General features: G+C 38.8%; 1 protein-coding gene across 5 annotated transcripts in view; it reads left to right on the top strand.

Annotated features, from left to right (window-relative positions):
- Positions 1-20,822, top strand: part of LOC117993806 (irregular chiasm C-roughest protein-like) — a 97,950-nt gene that overhangs the window by 38,827 nt on the left and 38,301 nt on the right. For all 5 annotated transcript variants that reach the window (XM_069507134.1, XM_034981670.2, XM_069507135.1 and 2 more), the window contains exons 2-3: positions 3,510-3,769; positions 9,003-9,153. In XM_069507134.1, the coding sequence (XP_069363235.1) occupies positions 3,590-3,769; positions 9,003-9,153 (331 nt within the window). In that variant the 5' untranslated portion in view covers positions 3,510-3,589. The remainder of the gene's footprint in view (positions 1-3,509; positions 3,770-9,002; positions 9,154-20,822) is intronic.

Raw genomic sequence — 20,822 nt, 5'->3', positions numbered from 1 at the left:
GTGACTCAAATGGTTAACGCCCACTGAGATTTTCGTCTGTCATTTGTATGGAATTACGTAACAGAGATAGCCATTTCATTAACTTCTTTCCGTGGATAGAGTAAATAACAAGCTGCTCCGTCTAACTTTTTTTTATCTGTATACGGTATACCCCCACACTGAGTTTACGTAGTAGTCTGAGTAAGTCGCGGTATTATAGAAAAAACAAACCATAAGATCATGGGAAACCGTCCACCATCTTGCCCGCAGACTGCGATAATTAACTTAAGTACACAAATTAATAAAAAACGTAGGCGTTAAAATAATATTTTTGTTAAAACCACATGGTGAAAGATACGGTATGATAGAGTTGCTAGAAGGGACATTGGAATAGTCAGGGCTCAGTTTTTACACGATTGCCCAAAGAAAGGAGTGAACTATTCAGGTTGAAAAATTGAGTGATATAAGTTACTAGCTTATGCTCGCGACTTCGTCCGGTGGACTACATAAATTTCAACCGCCTATTTTACTTCCTCAGGGGCAAGATATCAATCTTGCCCCGGAAAGTCAAAGTGTTCCCACCGGAATTTTTATATTTCCTTAATCTACGTAGGTGTAATTACAGGAATCATCAATATGGAACAGATATAGTTTGCATCCTGGAAACGGATATATTTATCGCCTTTTTATTTCAGAAAATCATATATCGGTAACGCGTGAAAAATGACTCCTCACGCGTCATTGTAAATTTTTGTGTCAAATTTCATGTCAAAAGTACGATTTTAGTCCTTATTTTAAAGGTGAACCGTACTTTTGACATGACAGCTGTTGACCCATAGAGTTAAAATGACTATAGTTCACACATGATTTAAAAAATCTAAATCCACGCAGACCATTATATATATGCAACGTAATAATAGAGTTGTGTATATAATATTAATTTTCCAATAAACCAAATTGGCAATATTTTTTTGCAGATGAAAGCTGTTTGCCGCTAATTTTAGTCAAGTCACCATACTCGTTATCACAATTTGGTCATAGTAGGTGGAATAGAATCAGTTCAGTTTGGGACCTCAACAATAACGTTTTGCCATGGCAACAAAAAATCACCAATTTTTCAATCACACCAATAACAATTTAGTTTTGTATAGAAATGAATATTTTATTTCACATCAAAAAGGAACAGGTAAATATGGATTTTTTCTCAAACGGTAATTTTTTTGTCAGAATGTCTCTACGCGATCGCTCATGATAATATTTTTTGATGACTGTTCATGATGCTTTGTATTACAAAACTTAGTTAAATAATTACTTTACTCATTTTTTAAACGTTTTTATTTGATAATTATGAATATAATAATTACTTTATAAAAGTTTTAGTGTTTTAATATTATGAGCTTTTTGCATTTTTAATCTAAATTAGTTTTTAAATCTAAACACGATTGAAAACTGACCCAAATAATCTAATGCCATATATTAGTTTTTGTCGGACACGGTGATGAATTTTTTTTTTTTTTTTTTATTATGTGGATGATTGCAATTCCGAAAATGTCCAACAATTGATTTTTTTATTGGCTTAGTTTATATTTAAAACTTTATCTTTTTTTAACTCTATCTAATTTGATTATTTTCATCCCTTGGCGACTAACATCCTTTTTTCGCAACTTTCGCATTTATAATATTAAGTATGGATGGATATCATCCATACTTAATATTATAAATGCGAAAGTGTGTCTGTCTGTCTGCTAGCCTTTCACGGCCCATCCGTTCAACCGATTTTGACGAAATTTGGTACATACATAGCTTGCATACCGGGGAAGGACATAGGCTACTTTTTATCCTGGAAAATCAAAGAGTTCCCACGGGATTTTTAAAAACCTAAATCCACGCGGACGAAGTCGTGGGCATCAGCAAGTTGTAAATAAACCTATCTTTTTCATATTTTTTGCTTAGATCTGGCCGCCACATCTAGTGATAGAAATATATCCTGTACATAACGTGGCCACATGGTGCAGGCATGTGGGTGACGCGCTATTGTTGACTATTCACAAAGCGTAGATAATGGTGTTCAGATAAACTCCATTCGTTAATGGAAACATTACCCTTTCATAATTACTAATTAATTTTAATAATAGTGGTGATAGCCTAATGGTTAGGACGTCGGTCTCCATTGAGGGGGTTTGGGATTCAATCCCGGGCACGCACGTCTTACTTTTCGGGGTTATGTGCATTTTATTATATTTATACCCGGGCGAGTTTGTTGCGTGCTCTTCTCAGACCTGGGTGCGTTTGGAACCCTTGTAGCTTTAGTTTTAAGTTCGCGTAAAAATTATCACCACTATATTATCATCATCTTACAAATGCAACAACCGACGATCAAAAAGTGTAACTTATTACCTATTTTCAATAAACTTTTTGACTTTGAATTTAAACAATTTTTCACTTGCTTTGAGTTTGAGGACACGATGTTTTCCTTCGCCTGGCCTGAGAGTTCTCCATAATGTTTTCGGCGGTGTGTGACGTCTGATAATCCGCACTTGGCCAGCGTGGTAGACTATGGCCAAACCAAATATTTATTTAGATATAACTTAAAAATAAACATTTATTGTTACAGCAATTAATTGGTCATGGTGTTAATAGTCCGCCAATTAGCGTTAGAGTGCGAAACGAATTTACTAATTAATTGATTACAAAGTTTGTAATTAAACTTGAATATTTAACATGGTATTAAATTATACAAGGTGTAACCAGAACGCTAGCAAAAACCTAGCGTTATTGTTATACTACCTAAACATAATCCAATACCAATAACCATTTGCCTCATTTTGTAGTTCTAGTGATTTAGTATTTTTCAAGCTCGCAATGTATAACGTGCAAAACTCGGGTCAATGCCCCACCTAAGACGCGGCATTGACTCCGAGTGGCCTACTTACGCAACATTCGTTGACATCTAGCGTCAGTCAAGTGTTTATTTGCAATGTATCGTAAACTTTTACAAAATTATAGGATCTTTTTATTATTTTGTTCCCGTTTTTTAGGGTTCCGTACCTTAAAATAAACGGAACCCTTATAGGTTTTGTTCAGGTCACTTTGTTGTCTGTCTGTCTGTCTGTCGGTCTGTCAAGAAACCTACAGAAACCTACTACTAAACCCACTTCCCGTTGACCTAGAATCATGAAATTTGGCAGGTAGGTAGGTCTTATAGCAGACATTCGGGGAAAAATCTAAAAAACGTGAATTTGTGGTTACATCACACACAAAAAAATTAAATTGTGGTCATGAAGTAATAATTAGTATTTTCAAATTTCGAAGTAAGATAACTATATTAAGTGCGGTATCATATGAAAGGGCTTCACCTGTGCATTCTAAAACAGATTTTTATTTATTTTTATGTATCATAGTTTTTGAATTATCGCTCAAAATGTCGAAAAAATACGACTGTAGTACGGAACCCTCGTTGCGCGAGCCTGACTCGCACGTGCCAGTTTTTTTATGTTGTACTATAAAAATATACCTTCTCTTCTTTACAGATAATGCGAATAGCTACATGAGAAGCAACCTACAAATGTATAAAACATCACACCATGATACTCATGACTTATGAGCCAATATGGCGGACTTAGAACTGAAACCGGGCGCACACAGGGATGGTTCCGAATTCGAAAATAGAACGGTAATACGCAGGAAGCGATGGCCGGATGCGTGCATTTGGATCCTGCTGGCAGACATCTTGTTTGCCCGTTGTCATGGTTACCAGGAACAGAGGTTCGCGATGGAGCCGCAAGATCAGGTTTGTTTGTATATTTTTTTATATGTTAAAATCTCCCTTTGTTTTTCGCATGGTAACTCATGGAGTTGGAGTCAAGTTTTTTTTTTTTTTAAATTCATTATAGGTATACGCTTGACCACAATCACACCTGATGGGAAGTGAGAGGCGACCCGTGCTCTGTAGTGAGCCTGCGATGGGTTGATCATGATGATGTTATGTATAAATGCGTGGGGGCAGTTTCATTACTTTGGTTTCGCAACCGTTGCATCGTTACAATTAGACGTAAACCCAAAAGTGTCGTTATAAAAGTTAAGTTTTATGTTCTTTTTAACGAGGACGTGTATCAGTTTATGTGTGGGTCCAAATGTGGGTCCATAAGGTCACTGACCTATCTAGTTTTCGTTTCGGGCAAAAAAAGGAATGTAGATAGGTGTTTCAGGATTTTTGGAAATTCCACCACCTCATTGTTTTTTTTTCAAAAATTTCATTCGAGCAAAGCCGGACGGGGTCAGCTAGTAAAGTCTATTTTTTTAAATCAGAATATTAGCCATGTTTATCATGACTAATATCCCCCTTTACCCTCCAACTAAGCGTAATGCTTGTGTCAGGAGTAGGTACGACAATAGTGCAACGGGTGGGGTTTGAACCGGCGACCTTTCGGATTTCAGTCTGCTCCTGTAACCGTTGAGCTATTGAGGCTCTTATTTTAGCTTTTTTAGCTTATTTTAGCTTTCTTCTGTGTTCCGGTTTGTTGCGACGCAGACTGACATAGTTTCACGTTTCTACCTAAGTTATAATATTTCTAGGTAAATCATAAAATAGCCTAGAATTCGTTAGGTGTACCATAAAATATATCAAACGTCAAGGTATCAGATTATGAAGATTTACTAGGTATTTAATAGGTATGAAATATGAATATGTATAAGTCGGCGAAATCTAGATAGTCGCAAAATATGATCTACGAATTCCGTTTTATTAATATACCTAGCGACCTTGTTGGCCGGTTTTATTTTATAAACACTGGTATTAATTAGCGTAGGGTACAAGTTATGAGAGCTGAACGAATTTTCGTGTTACAAATAATTTTCAAATAGTACGTCGAAAATAGGGGACATGTACTCGGTATTTAATGCCCTGCCAACCCTGGTAACGTGACGACATTTTTGTCAACGATAATGTCAAAGTCAAAGTCAAAGTCAAATGATTTATTCAAAATAGGTAATAAATTACTCTTATTGATTGTCTGGTAATCTGTGAAAAGGTGCATAAATCCCGCGATAATATAGCTATGTAGTGTGTCGCTACGCGTATGTCTGTTTATATAAAATTCAAAGTCCTGACTGACTGACTTATATAGCAATGCACAGCCTACACCGCTTGTCCTTCAAAAAAACAGCTGGTTATTCATAATTTTTATGACCTCGTTATTTGGACATATTCGGAGTAGAGGACACTCCAGTCATACCAACTATTTCGTAGGACAAATTGTTCTTCCGAGTTTATTATCCAACTAGCTGATGCCCGCGACTTCGTCCGTGTGGATTTACATTTTTCAAAATCCCTCAGAAACTCTTTGATTTTCCGAGATAAAAAGTAGCTTATGTGTTATTCCAGGGTATAATCTATCTCCATTCCAAATTTCATCCAAATCCGTTCGGCCATTTTTGTGTGATTGAGTAACAAACATCCAAACATCCACACTTTCACATTTATAATATTAATATTAGGATTAGGATTATGTTATTCAGACAATTTCGACAACCCACCAAATCGACAAGTTTTATACCTGCGCAGTAAAGTTCACAGAGAAAAACTCGGACGTCTCGTCAAACGGAACCTACTCACGAAGATTTTGTCGACATTTAGATTTTTTTTTCTTACCATAAAGCACCATTATAAAATGGCAGCTTTATTGCGACTACCATCTAGCCTATGGGCTAATAAGTAATATTATTCTAGCTTAAACTTCTACTTATGATTAATTTTTAAATCTAATTTACAGTCCAATAACTGTCCTTAGTTTATTCTAACACGTACTTACAGTTCACTATGTTCTTGTGACCTAGAAAACTAAAGTAGCACAAGCACTATTACACAAACGCTGCACTTATGTACCTAATGTACCTACTTTTTAACACTAATTCGAACGGCTTGGTTCTTTTGAGCCTCCTTTTGATGTCCATGTTATCTGGAAGCTTCACAGCCTCCAAATTAACATGATGGCGAAGTCGATGTTGGTGGGCTTCTGCGTACTTTTGGATGATTTTATTTACGAACTCTATCTTAAGGTCCCTGTGGAGATCGTGATTTCTTACATACCAGGGTGCATTTGTTATTTCCTTGAGTACTTTGTTCTGGAATCTCTGTATTACTTGAACATTGGTCGGTTTAGTACACCCCCAGAGTTGTATACCATACGTTCATACAGGCAGCAGAACTTGCTTGTATAGCATTTAGATTTATTAATCACAAAAAAAATTACTCGGAAACTGCTGGACTATTATGACAGTGAATTTTTCGCTGTTTTGAAGGATACGAGTAAAAAAGACATCAAAAATTTTGCAAACCAAACTGATGGAAGACTTGATGTTTTTTCTACTTTTTTTCTTTCTAAATGCGTTGATTTTCAGATAGGAATAATATTCCTTTCCCGATTTTAGTAGGAATTTGGCAGTATCCGATTCCGAGGTAATTGATAAAGGAACAATGCTCTCTTTTGAAATTAAACGCTTTTGGAAGGAGAAAATCATAAGGAAATTCTCAGTGTAATTAAATATAAAATCTAATAATTAAAAATATCTCCTTTTAAGTTATGATGATTATAAAAACAAACATAGTTTGACTTTCGCTACCGTCTATAAATTAGCTCCAATAAAATTAGAAATGTCTTAATTTGAATACCTAATTATTTTGTTAATTTGCGTAGGTATTAGATCGACGGTAATGGATTGGATAAAATATTTAGAAGCAGGTAAAGTTCGTAATTAAATTTGATAGCCCGATAATTTTCAATATTATTTATTAATTTCTTACCATTTAGTACATTTCTTGCATTTCACGAAGGCTAGTGGCTCATGCTTGTGTGTAAGTCGTATCGGTATAAGTAAGGTACAGTAAATGTGTGCGTTTGCGAGCACTTGCTCGCGACTGATTGGTTCGACGTGCACGCACACTTACGCAATGCCCGTGTATACGACGTAACCGCAAGTAAAGTTCACTCGCCTTCGTGAATTGTAAGAACTGTACCTGATATTGCTTGTTAGTTTTGTATTTTATGAAAGAAAAAGGCTAGGTGACAGCAAAATCAGCTCAATAGTTTAGCCATTACAGTGGTATACATGTAGATATAAACTTACATACCTACATACATAGACTGCCAAAATCATAACCCTTCCTTTTGGCTTTGCCGTAGTCGGGTAAAAAAACGGTTCCGTGTGTGAGCTAAAGGGGCTTTTATTTTAAATATCTCAGTTAAATTTTTACAATATTTTTCTTCAATCAAGTTCACTAAGGAATAAAAAGATAAAAAAATACAGTACGTGGCAGAAAGTAATGTACATCGGCCTTTAGAGTGACATGGCTTTGTAGAGCGTTGTCTCTGTCACTCATACCTATATGACGTTTTGTCGGTCTCAACGACAGAGACAATGCTCTACAAATCCGTCTAAAAGTCGATGTACATTATTTTCTAGTAGTTGTACTGTAGATTGTTTAAGAAACCAATGTGATAACTAGAGAGCATGTTAACACATTTTTATATTATTTCCTGTGTCTTAATAAAGTGGTAAACAAGAAACTGGTATGGAAAGTGGACAAATTACATGCATGGTTTTGGAATAAGGTCATGCACCTGCGTTTTTAAGGTTATAAGGTATTTTCAATCCAAGTTAAAAATTATATACCAACTACCTATTTAATAAAAACCGGCCAAGTGCGAGTCAGGCTCGCGCAACGAGGGTTCCGCAGTACAGTCTCATTTTTTCGACATTTTGCACGATAAATCTAAAACTATGATTCATAAAAATAAATAAACATCTTTTTTAGAATCCACAGGTGAAGCCCTTTCATAATATGATACCCCACTTGATATAGTTATCTTACTTCAAAAATTGAAAATACGAAAATACTAATTTTTAGTTCATTACCACAATTTTTTTTGCGTGATATAACCACAAATTCACGGTTTTCAGATTTTTGCCCTAATGTCTGCTATAAGACCTACCTACCTGCCAAATTTCATGATTCTAGGTCAACGGGAAGTACCCTGTAGGTTTCTTGACAGACAGACAGACAGACAAAGTGGTCCTATAAGGGTTCCGTTTTTCCTTTTGAGGTACGGAACCCTAAAAATGATTTATAATTTTTTTCAAAGCACATTTTACTGACGGAAATGGAATGAAACTAAATGAAGTGTATTCGTTTATAATATTTTGGGCATTTGCACCATTTATGTTAGAAGTTAGGTAAATATATATATATAAATAAATAAATGTTTTTAAAATTTTATATAATTTTACAATTTTAAATTACTCAGTCAAATTATACAATATTATAGATTATAGACTAGGTAGGTAGTGTAGTAGGTTAGGCTTATTGCCGAAATTCGCAACATTGCATGAATACAGAACTAACTTGCACTTTCTGATTGGGAAAGTTCTAGTAGTTCTGACCAGTGTTTTTGTTTGTAAGTACACAACGAAAGTACAAAAATACCGGGTTTCTAGTGGTACAAAATAAATTAAAAACCATAGTAAAACAACCATCCAAATTTCGAGAATGTTTTTTGTCTACAGTCAGGTAGCGTACCTATACGGTCAATATTTTTGTAACTGTCCATAATATTATCCATTACTTATGTCTATCTGTCTGTCTGCTAGCTTTTCACGGCACATCTGTTTAGCCGTTTTAAACGTACAAAAATAGCTTGTATCCTGGAGAAGGACATAGGCACATTTTCTTTCTTTTGGTTCTTGACTTGATTGGTAGACTTCACACACCTTTGAGAACATTATGGAGAACTCTCAGGCATGCAGTTTTCCTCGCGATGTTTTCCTTCACCATTAAAGCCAGTGATAGGTATTTACGTAATTAAAAAACACACATAACTCCGAAAAGTTAGAGGTGCGTGCCCGGGATCGAACCCTCGACCTCCGATTAGAAGGCGGATGTCCTAACTCCTAACCACTAGGCTCTCACAGCATCAATCAATCATCAATCTAGACTCTAGAGAATCATCAATGCATTTATCCCACAGAGTGCGATAGTCGGCTCTCGGGTGACCCTGCCCTGTCGTGTGGAGAACAAGATAGGCAGTCTTCAATGGACCAAGGACGACTTCGGTCTGGGCACCCATCGGAACCTCAGCGGCTACGAGCGGTACTCCATGATCGGGAGCGACGAGGAAGGTGAGTTTATCTAAATCTAATAAAAGCGAAATACCACTCACTCACTGACTGAAATCACGAAATCTCAGGAACTATAAAGCCTACAAACTTGAAATTTGGAAAGTAGGTTCTTTCTAGGACGTAGGTATCAGTTAAGAAACGGTTTCGAGAACATACCCCCTTAAGGGGGAGAAATGGGGGGTGGAAGGATATATGAAAGTCCTATGTTTTTGAAGTTAGAGACGTGAAAATCGACATAATTAGGTTAATAGGTTTAAATAATAAAAATCTGTAATAAAAGTCAGTTTGGGAAATTCCCCCTTTTAAGGGTGGTAAAATAGGGGGAAAAGTTAAGAAAGAAAATCCTATGTTTTTGAAATAAGTGATTTATGAAAATTAGGTATTCTGGGTTCCGTGCCTTAAGGTGAGACTGAGTGAGTAGGTAAGTAAGAGAGGCCTTTTGCAGCGGGAAAATTTCAGATCTCATGAGAAAACAGAAATTTTACGCGGACAACTGCTAGTATAATATAAGAGGAAAAGGTGACTGAATGAGTGACTGACTGATCTATCAACGCACAGTTCAAACTACTGGACGGATCGGGCTGAGGCATGCAGATAGTTTTTTTATGAGGTAGACGTTGACGACCTCCCTGGCGTAGTGTTAAGCGCTGGGTTCGATTCCTGGCAGGGGTTTGGAATTTAATAATTTCGAAATTTCTAGTCTGGACTTGTGGCTTCGGCCGGGTATCATATGAAAGGGCTTTACCTGCATATTCTAAAACAGATTTTTATATATTTTTATGCATAATAAATATCGAAGAAATATGACTGTAGTACGGAACCCTCGGTGGGCGAGCCTGACTCACACTTGGCCGGTTTTATAGAATCTGTTACTATTGCTCAAAATTCACCAGTATCAGTTGTGTAAGAGGCGGTTAATTCCCTCAGAAATATTCCCGGAACAGTTTCCACAGAGCACGTCGTGTTTACAAACCGCTGATAGACAAAAACAGTGTCGTAACCGTATTACTGAGTGAAAATAAAATGTACAACGCAATTTACCTAGATATTTTGTATGCTTCTAGCGAAATAAGGGCTCAACCAGATTTAACACCGTACATTACGTCAGTCGACTTCGGCCTGCGCTGTTCGTGATAATTTTTAACGGAACCCTTATAGGATCACTTTCTTGTCTGTCTGTCTGTCTGTCGGTCTGTCAAGAAACCTACAGGGTACTTCCCGTTGACCTAGAATCGTGAAATTTGGTAGGTAGGTAGGTCTTCTAGCAGACATTAGGGGAAAAATCTGAAAACCGTGAATTTAGGGTTCGATCACACAAAAAAATGAAATCGTGGTCATGAACTAATAAGTATTTTCAATTTTCTAAGTAAGATAACTATATCAAGTGGGGTATCATATGAAAGGTCTTCACCTGTGCATTCTAAAACAGATTTTTATTTATTTTTATGCATCATAGTTTTTAAATTATCGTGCAAAATGTCGAAAAAATACGGCTGTAGTACGGAACCCTAATTGCGCGAGCCTGACTCGCACTTGGCCGTTTTTTTTACCATGGGGTTACCGGTTATGAACGCAGGCGTTTTCCGGTGCGAGGTCGCCATTCCAGCACCTTGGGAGTTGGGACCCCAAAGTTTATCAGTTTTTCAAATAATGTGCACTGCCCATTGCCACTTCAGGTTCGCCACCCGCTGTGGCGATGTCGGTTACTTTGGTTCTCCTATGGACCTCCATATTTCTGATTTGATCACGAAGAGTAACTCCAAGCATAGCTCTTTACATCGCCCGCTGAGTGAATCTGAGCTTTCTTATGAGGCCCATAGTTAGACGCTTATAATAAACTAGCTGATGCACGTGAATTTGTCCGCGTGAATTTAGATTTTTAAAAATCCCGTAGGAACTCTTTGATTTTCCGAGATAAAAAATAGCCTATGTCCCTCTTGAGGTCTTTAACTATACCCATAAAAAATCACGTAGATCCATTGCTCACTTGCGACGTGATTGAAGGACAAACCAACAAACCAACAAACACACTTTCGCATTTATAATAATGGGTAGTGCAAAAAAATGCAAATTTAAATAATGGATCCTGCAGATTTTCAATGGGTCGTCGATGCAATTAGGTACCTACCTTATTATGATTGCAAAATTAATGCCGGTATTTGGTTGACAAATGGTTGTTTCAGCAAGAGAAAATAATATAATCACGTACCTATACTGATAATAATTATTATTTCCAGTATACTGATTATATTTTCTTACCAGTTGAAACAACCAGTTGTCAACCAAATTTAACCGGTATTAATTATTGTAATAAGTAATTATTCAATTTTCTGAAATTTTGCTCCACGCGACGCGGGCGCAGGCAACGGAAAGTCCCGGCATAGTAGTGTGTGTGTCTTGTCATATTATTGTCTCATAGTAGGGCTTGTCGAAAAAATATCGACACATCGCTGTATCGATATTATTTGTTCGATATATCGATATTTTTCAGCGATATTTAATTTTTCGATATAAAATTTCAACTATCGAAAAGGTATAAAAGTCTATATTTTTTTCGGACCGACAAACAAAATGACTTAGGTTTTTACCTACTTTTTACTTTTACTATCTATTTTCATTCAAAATATCGATGGTCGATCGGATTAGGCTCAAAAAGGCTAGATCCCAGAGCCGTAAAAAAAAACTATCGACATCATCACTTTAAAATTATTATTATCTATGATCTAAGACTTCTACTTAAAAATTAGAAATTGTACCGATATATCGATATTTTTTTGAGAAAATTTTAATATCGATATCGATATTTTTTTGCACTTCCGACATTCCTAGTAGTGTGCAAACTGCGTTCCTGTGCCGCCTCATCATGATGTTGACGGGTCCGCTGGGTTTTAGTGGATATTCTGGTGTGTTACAGTGAGTCCCACATACCTCCCCGGAAGAAACGTGGTCAACTGCGTTGCTTCGAGGATGAGAAGATTGAGGATGCGTAAAAGCATTTCCCAGCGAAAAAAAAGGCAACGGAAAGTCCGTCCCCGCGACCCAGCGTCTTCTGCGTGACCTTTTCCCTTAATTTTTTTTAGGGTCTCGTACCTCAAAACCCTTGTAGGGTTCTGTTTTCCGTTTAATAGTATACAGGGTACAGCTTAATCCTCTGGGTATACAGTACAGTTTTAGTTAACGCTAAGACCGAAGCACGTCGAATAATACACCCTTGACCCTAGGAGAAGCCGAGGCGGGTCAATTACTAATATGATAATTTGAATTTAAATGTGTCCTGTCTTCAATTAGTTCCCTGAATCAATTTAAAATTGGTCAATTGTTTATCTGCCAAAAGAAATATTATAGCTAACCTTGAGCGCACGTTTCGAATACCAAATGCTTCAAACAATCGCTAAAGCTTCCTGAGCCAAAATGTGGGGGCAATGACCTCCGCGTGTGACTTCTAATTATATATTCCGTTTCATATGAACTATCTACGTAATGTAAATACATACTCGTAAAAGTCTTGTACTAACTGAAAGAGGAAATACTAACCTATGACTTGCATAAAACAATTTTTTTACTAAAACAGCGACTGTGGATAAGTCTAGGTCTAGGTTTTTGTACGTATTTTATACTAGCTTATGCTCGCGACCTCGTCCGCGTGGACTAAGACAGACAGACGACAAAGTGATCCTATAAGGGTTCCGTTTTTCCTTTTTGAGGTATGGAACAGCGTTGCCAGTTTTTTTAATTGCCAAGTTGGGATTTTGGAACTTTTTGAGTGAAAAAAGCGGGATTCTTTCGTCGAAAGCGGGACATGTTAAAAAAACGCATATAATCAGAAGTTTTTAAATATTTATCTTTTTATTAGAATTCAAATGACGTTTACTTGACATTGTGGCTAATTCCATTATACACAATCTCTAAACTAAACTAAACTGGCACGTCTAAATCTATTGACATCCCTTTCATAATGGTGCTTGCGGAAAAGAATAGCACAAGATTTAGACCTGTTAATTTAGTTTAGTTTAGAGGTTGTGTACAAGAGAATCGGCCCCAATATATAACAAAAATCGCGCGCTTATCTTCATTATGTAGGTACGCTCCGGGGGCGGGCGGCCAGTCCACACTTCCCAACAAGAAAATAGTACTCCTAAAGATATCTTAAAGACAATAAGACATCTTACAGATTTTGTTCTTGCCGGGCTTGTCTGTGCCACCCACTCACTTTTCCTCAGCACGCTGCATGAGTTATCCCCGAAAAGCGGGACATTTGATTTTGACTTGAAAAATCGGGACAAAATCAGGACAGGACGTCTGGCAACGCTGTATTTTCAAACCAAATTTCACGAAGGCAATGCTGCGAGCAAAAGACAGTCTTCGAAAGCTGTCTAGAAAACTTTCAAGATTTCTTTCTTTCATAACGCGATATTATCATCATATTTTATGAAACAAAGGAAAACAAAAGCTGCTCTGAATGCGGCATTTGTCTGTTTTTAAAAGGAGCACTTAACATTTTAAAAAGCTCGCATTAGGAACGCGATGGCTGATCTTTAGGTATATTTTAATGTCTACAGGTGTTTTTCGTATTCTAACCTAGATTTAAATTGTTTTAACGGCACGTAACATCGCAACAAATACAACCGCAAATCTAAATAATATAATATAAAAGGAAATGGTGACTGACTGACTGACTGATCTATCAACGCAATATATTAGAAACCCATCGCCGGCCTCAAACGTGTCTCCTCTCAGAATCAGAAGGGTTTAAGCCATAGTCCACAACGCTGGCCAAGTGCGGACTGGCAGTCTTCACACAACTTTGATAACATTATGGAACACATTTTAATTTTTTACTAGTGATCTAACCACAAATTCACGGTTTTCAGATTTTTCCCCTAATGTCTGCTATAAGAACTACCTTTCTGCCAAATTTTATGATTCTAGGTCAACGGGAAGTAAGTACCATGTAGGTTTCTTGACAGACAGACAGACAGACAGGCAACAAAGTGATCCTATAAGGGTTTCGTTTTTCCTTTTGAGGTACGGAACCTTAACCATGCAAAATAAGTTGCGAGCATCAGCAATACATATCACATCTTTCGTGAAACACTTTTAACTTATGACATAGATGGCGTTGCAGTAATTCAAATCGCGCTATATTGTCGTTTACAGAACATTAAAAATCAGTGAATTCTTATATCTAATTATTATGATTATTGTTGGGGAGGGATTCAAAATCAAATTCCTCGGAGGGTTCAGTGGACTGTATTTCTTGATCACAATAATTATTCACTATTTTCAGGTTCACAATGTTCTTTAGGTTCAGTACTTATAGGTTCTTACAGGTCTTCTTAGTTCAAAAGTTAGAGGCGAAGTGATTCTATACAACAAAATCGATCTTATATCTAATTCTCCCACTCGGCAAGCTCATACGGTCATACCGAGCGGGAGACAAGGCGATTGCGGGTGGTGAAGGCGTAGCGGGGAGCGGGGGTGTTGGCAGTCGACCAATCAGCGTCAGTCATCGCCAGCGCTGCGCGTGGCTCGAAGCTCCCGTCCGCAACATTTCTCCCCTCAGCATAGCTCTTGCATTGCTTCCTTTTCTTCGTCAGGACGGCGAGCTTCCTCTTGGATCGATGAAACCAGCAGCTTTGGGTTCTCACAACGACGTTGTGTACATTCTTATGATGTTCAGAATGCACTGCAGGTTCACGTTGAGTCGATGCAGGTATGCAGCTCTCAACCAGTTCTTCGCCATCGTAACCAGTGCGCTTGACCGGATCGCAGGGCTTGCTATGTGACCAGCTTGCAGTTGATCGTGTGGATCGTCGAGCACACCAAAGTAGAAAATTGAGAGCTGCCTTTTTCCTCGTCGTGGTTTTCGTTCGCGGAGGTATAATTGCAGCGTAGGCTGGAGTTCTGACTTCGTGTGAAGTATGTTCATGGGATCGTACTCCCCTCGTATTGCAATACCGGGGGAGTTGGAGTTCTGCTGTTTCTTCCACGGGGTTCGTCGTTGTTCGCTCGTCTTCTTTCTGGATCGGATCGTAAGTTGATTTTGATGGATCAACTAAGGCGTCGAGATGCTGGCATCTGACTGGTTCTGGCGATTTCTCGTATCTTAGATGAAAAACGAGCTCTTCTTCGTTGCTGGTCATGGTTCGAGGTGCAGTTCCATGTATGACCCAGCCAAGCTCGGTACGTGAAGCTGCAGGTTCGTGGCGATCTCCAGTCAGCAGCTGCTTCGACACGATTAGCTGCCAGTTGTCGGAGCCAATAAGCAAGCGTGGTCGGGTTCGCTCGTAGCACACTTCGCTTGGATCCAGTGCTTGAAGATGTTGGCACCGCAGTAGTTCTAGCGGTATGGTCTGGTGCAGCAAGTGGAAACGTCGCAAAGTTCTGGCTCGTATGACGTGCGACGCTCTTGTGTTCTTGCCTCGTAACTGGAACTGGACGGTTCTGCTGCTTTGTTCATTTTCGGTGGAGTTGATACCACGGATGTTAACAGCATTAGCGGGCCCTTTAAGGTTCAGTTGGTCCGCTAGATCTTCTTCGATGAGGGTGATTGTAGAGCCCTCATCTAATAAGGCGTAGGTGTGTATTTCGACGCCGTCGGAGTTCTTGAGGACGACCGGGCACACCTTGAGCATAACATTGCGTCCAGTCTTCGTGTTGGTAGATGTCGAGGCTACTATTTCCTCCACTTGTTCCTGTGAGGCATCGTGGTTCGTATGTGATGCCTCGCTTGAAGGGCTGCGTTCGTGCAATAGCGGGTGATGCGAGTGAATGCAGCCGTCGACACCGCATTGCTTCGCCTTGCACTCGGTTCGTAGGTGGTTCTTTGTTAGGCACTTGAAACAAACTTTGTTTGCTTTGGCCCAATCCCAACGTGCTGTGACGGTCATGTCTTGCATCTTCTTGCACTGTGGTGGTTCATGGTCGCCACCACAGCACTGACACTGCTCCTCCTCATTGGCACTGAACACGTTGGCGTCGTGGTTCTTCCATGTTGTGGATGCAGTTCTTGCGGATCTCGGATGTGGTTCTTTGTGCTTCAACATCGCTGAAGCTGACGGTTTAGAGTAGGTGAACTCTAAACCTATAGCTGCCTCGTTGTTCAGAAAGCGAGACAAAGTCACTATGTGCGGTTCTCTTGGGCGACGGTTCTCAGAAGCATATCTGGCGAAGCTTCTTCTTAGGTCGGGTGGTAGTTTGTCTACGATGTCTCTGGTGAGCATTCTGTTCTGGAGACATCCGTCGAGGCCTTCAACATTGGTGATCGTAGCCACGATGTTTCTCACTTTGACAGCGAAGACGTTCAGTTCGGTTGTAGTCGGTCCCAAGGGTGGTAGTAGCTTGATCTCGTCTAACGCCTTATCGATCAAGGCTTCTGGTCGGCCAAAGCTCTGTTCTAGAGCTTCCATAACTTCAGTCGGGTCACAAGCCGTGTACAGAAGCGAAGCAACGGCATCTCGGGCTTCTCCTTTCAAAGCGTTGCGCAGGCGTTGCATGTTCTCGATCGGTGAGAACTTGTGAAGCCGAGTCGAATCTCGCATCGATGCTTTGAATGGCAGCCATTCGTTCTCAGACCCGCTGAATGTAGGTAGCTCCGTAGATGATCGTGGTGGTGGTCCGTATTGGCTCATTCGGTTGAAGCATTCCACCAGGGCTTCTATGCTTCGTTTTCGTGAGCGATTTGGCGTTGGCGAGCGGGTTCGGTGATCTTCGTAACAACGTTCAGATCGGGGTTCGGTGATGTTCGTGCCGGGTCTTACAGGGGGTGCAGTGGCGGGAGGGGTTCGGGTCTCTCGCGCAGGTAGCCGGTCGGTGGATGGCTCCCCTCGTGTAAGATCGGCGTGACGCAACCAATGTTCTGTGCGCAAGTTCATGCTGATTGTTTCTTCAGGCCCTCGTGTGCTCCCTTGGTCATCGTCCTGTATAGCAGCTAAGTCAGCCTCTAACTTTTTCTGCACCAGTTCAGCTTCAACTTGCATTTGGCGCATTTTAATAGCAGCTAGTCGTTCTGCCGCTTCGTACTCTGCCTGCTTGATACGGGCAGCTGTGCTTGTTGTGGAGCGCTGAGATCGGGTTGATCGCGTCGGTGAAGGAAGCCGAACACGATGGGTCTGTTCTAACAAGGTGCTTCGTGTCTCAACAATGGGTTCTTGCCGTAGACCGGCACTTGTTGATGGAGACGACTCCATGAAGCGGATCTGAACAGGGCGAGCTGCGTCCGTCGCGCGAGGGATCGGTTCTTGCGGCGCAACGTGCTCGTCGTGTTCATCTTCATGTTGTGAGGTCTGACTCCTAGTTCGAACCATCTTGATCTTCGGGTCTTGAGCCTTCCGTTCTTGAGCCTTCAGACTTCGGTTCTTGAGACTTCGGATCTTCAGGCTTCGGATCTTGAGGCTTCGGTTCTTCTGGTTCTTGATCCGGCACGATGGACCAAAGATGTTGGGGAGGGATTCAAAATCAAATTCCTCGGAGGGTTCAGTGGACTGTATTTCTTGATCACAATAATTATTCACTATTTTCAGGTTCACAATGTTCTTTAGGTTCAGTACTTATAGGTTCTTACAGGTCTTCTTAGTTCAAAAGTTAGAGGCGAAGTGATTCTATACAACAAAATCGATCTTATATCTAATTCTCCCACTCGGCAAGCTCATACGGTCATACCGAGCGGGAGACAAGGCGATTGCGGGTGGTGAAGGCGTAGCGGGGAGCGGGGGTGTTGGCAGTCGACCAATCAGCGTCAGTCATCGCCAGCGCTGCGCGTGGCTCGAAGCTCCCGTCCGCAACAATTATTATATATAATTTTGACAGGATTATTTTTGAAAATCGTGCTTTTTTATGCACGATTAAATGATTAAATTTAATATATGTATACAATATACATAGGCTATATATTTTATAAATAGGTGCATAAATTGGCTAGGCTAGCTAGGCTATTTGTTCAAGTATCATAATAAGTATTGAGAAAATTAGATAAACTTGAGAAATACTCAGATTCAACAGTTTTTTTTAAATTCTACATTTCGCTATAAAAAAAATTAAGTTCAAAAAATGCAACAGGATTTTTTATAGTTTTCGTGCTATAAACATTTAGCTACTTTTGAGTAATTAATAAAATTAAAGCTACTGACAGATTAAAGTTTGTGAAAGCGAAAGTAGTTTCAGTGCTTTAAAATTAAGTGTTTTATAAGAGATTCGAGACCCTTTAACGAAGTCATTTTTATAATTTTCAGTCACTATATTATCTAAAGTTTAAAATATGTTTTTGTAGATGATAAAATTTAACATTTTTGAGTTTGTTTCCTCTATCCACTAAGGCCCAGTTGCATGACAGACGGTTAAAATTACGGTAAGGTCAGAGTTAAACTTTGACTACCAATAAAAGTAAAGGGGGTTGCACAAGCTAGTATTCATACCTTCACGGTATGCTAAATGCAAAATTATGTCTGTCTATTTGTCTGCTAGTCTTTCACGGCCCATTCGTTTAACAATTTTGGCGTAACGTTAGAGATAGCTTGCATCCCGGGGAAGTATATAGGCTACTTTTGGTCTCAGAAAATCAAAGAGTTTACATGCGATTTTAAAAAAACCTTAATTCACATAGCGGATATCATCTATTTGGTACAGAGGTAGCTTATATTATTCTGGAGAAGGATATAGACTACTTTTTATGACGAAAAAGAGTTTCACGGAACACACGAAGTCGCGGGCATCATCTAGTTATGAAAAATACGTTACAAATTAATGCACATCCCATTTAGATCGAAAACGATCATAACTGGTTATGCAAATACCACTATATCGATGTCTATTTAAAGTTAAAGTATTAAGGTGATCGCATATACAGCATCTTAGATAAATCATAAATCATGATAAATGAGATCATCGTAATCATCATTATACCACATCGTCGGTTCCCTACTGAGCACGGGTCTCCTTCAGAATAAGAAGGGTAAAAATAATTGATTTCCAAATAGTCAGTACTTAAAATTATGTTTTCCTTCACCCCTAAAACGAGCGATATTTAATTTCTTAATAATAACATAGAAAAGTTAGAGGTGGCATTTAATTTCTTAAAAACGCACATAACTCCGAAAAGTTAGAGGTGATCCGGGATCGAACCCCCGACCTCCTAAATAGGAGGCGGACATTCTTACCTCTATCACTTCTATCACGGCTATCACGGTTCTCATGCATGTCTGTCATTCTACCTAAAATATTTTCAAAGGTGTGTGAAGTCTGCCAATCGGCACATGGTCAGCGTGATGGACTATGGTCTTCTCATATTGAGAGGAGACCCGTGCCCAATAGTGAGCCGGCCCTGGGTTGATCGTGATGATGATATGGTGTATACGGTGCTGAGTAAATGTGCGAACACCTTTTACGGTAATAATATTACCGGTTAAGCTCTTAATAGGTAGCGGGGGTCAAATGGCAGTGATATGTAAAAATTAGTAACTTGACAGCCTGAATACAAGACGCCGGTCTTTGAACCACTTTATTTGATCGACACGAATAATAGATTGCCTTTTTCTATTGATCGATGGACCGGTATTGAACTTAATCAGTAATCACACCTGTAGAGATGTAGTGGGTACCAGATCGCGCAGTCGAAAACTGACAAAAACTAGGTGGTTATTTTTGTCTACACTATATTATTATTATTATTATAATATTATAAAGAGGAAAACTTTGTTTGTTTGTTTGTTTGTTTGTTTGTTTGTTTGTACTGAATAGGCTCAAAAACTACTGGACCGATTTTAAAAATTCTTTCACCATTCGAAAGCTACATTATCCACGAGTAACATAGGCTATATTTTATTTTGGAAAAAAATAGGGTTCCGTAAGATATTTGGGTTTTTCGGACACAAGGTGTAAAAAATCAACCAGAAAAGTTACTTATTTTGCGTACGCTGCCTAAACTATAAAAGATAGAACCATAAAATGTTCTAATTAATTGTAGATCTTATAAATATCTACAAAAAAGTCCGCGACACACTATACCCATCTATGTCGAGTGAGGCACAGCAACCATTTTTTTATTTAAAAATCTTGAATTTTTTTTGGACTACATTTAAACGCGTTTATTTTACTCATGCTATTAATCCTTATCAAAATAAATGATTTCATCACTAAGAACAGTTTATGGAGATAATATTTGGTCTTTGAATGATTAAAATTGGACGTTTGGTTTTGAAGTTATGGCGAAATTAAAATATTACGATTTCTGCTGCACGGCCCGTTGTCTACACTAATATTATAAAGAGGAAAACTTTGTTTGTTTGTTTGTTTGTTTGTTTGTTTGTACTGAATAGGCTCAAAAACTACTGGACCGATTTTAAAAATTCTTTCACCATTCGAAAGCTACATTATCCACGAGTAACATAGGCTATATTTTATTTTGGAAAAAAATAGGGTTCCGTAAGATATTTGGGTTTTTCGGACACAAGGTGTAAAAAATCAACCAGAAAAGTTACTTATTTTGCGTACGCTGCCTAAACTATAAAAGATAGAACCATAAAATGTTCTAATTAATTGTAGATCTTATAAATATCTACAAAAAAGTCCGCGACACACTATACCCATCTATGTCGAGTGAGGCACAGCAACCATTTTTTTATTTAAAAATCTTGAATTTTTTTTGGACTACATTTAAACGCGTTTATTTTACT

The sequence above is a fragment of the Maniola hyperantus genome, chromosome 25 (genome assembly GCF_902806685.2).
Source record: "Maniola hyperantus chromosome 25, iAphHyp1.2, whole genome shotgun sequence".
In the NCBI taxonomy this organism is placed as follows: Eukaryota; Metazoa; Arthropoda; class Insecta; order Lepidoptera; family Nymphalidae; genus Maniola; species Maniola hyperantus.
The sequence above is the reverse complement of the archived record's forward strand: the minus strand, read 5'-3'. Positions and strand labels throughout refer to the sequence as shown.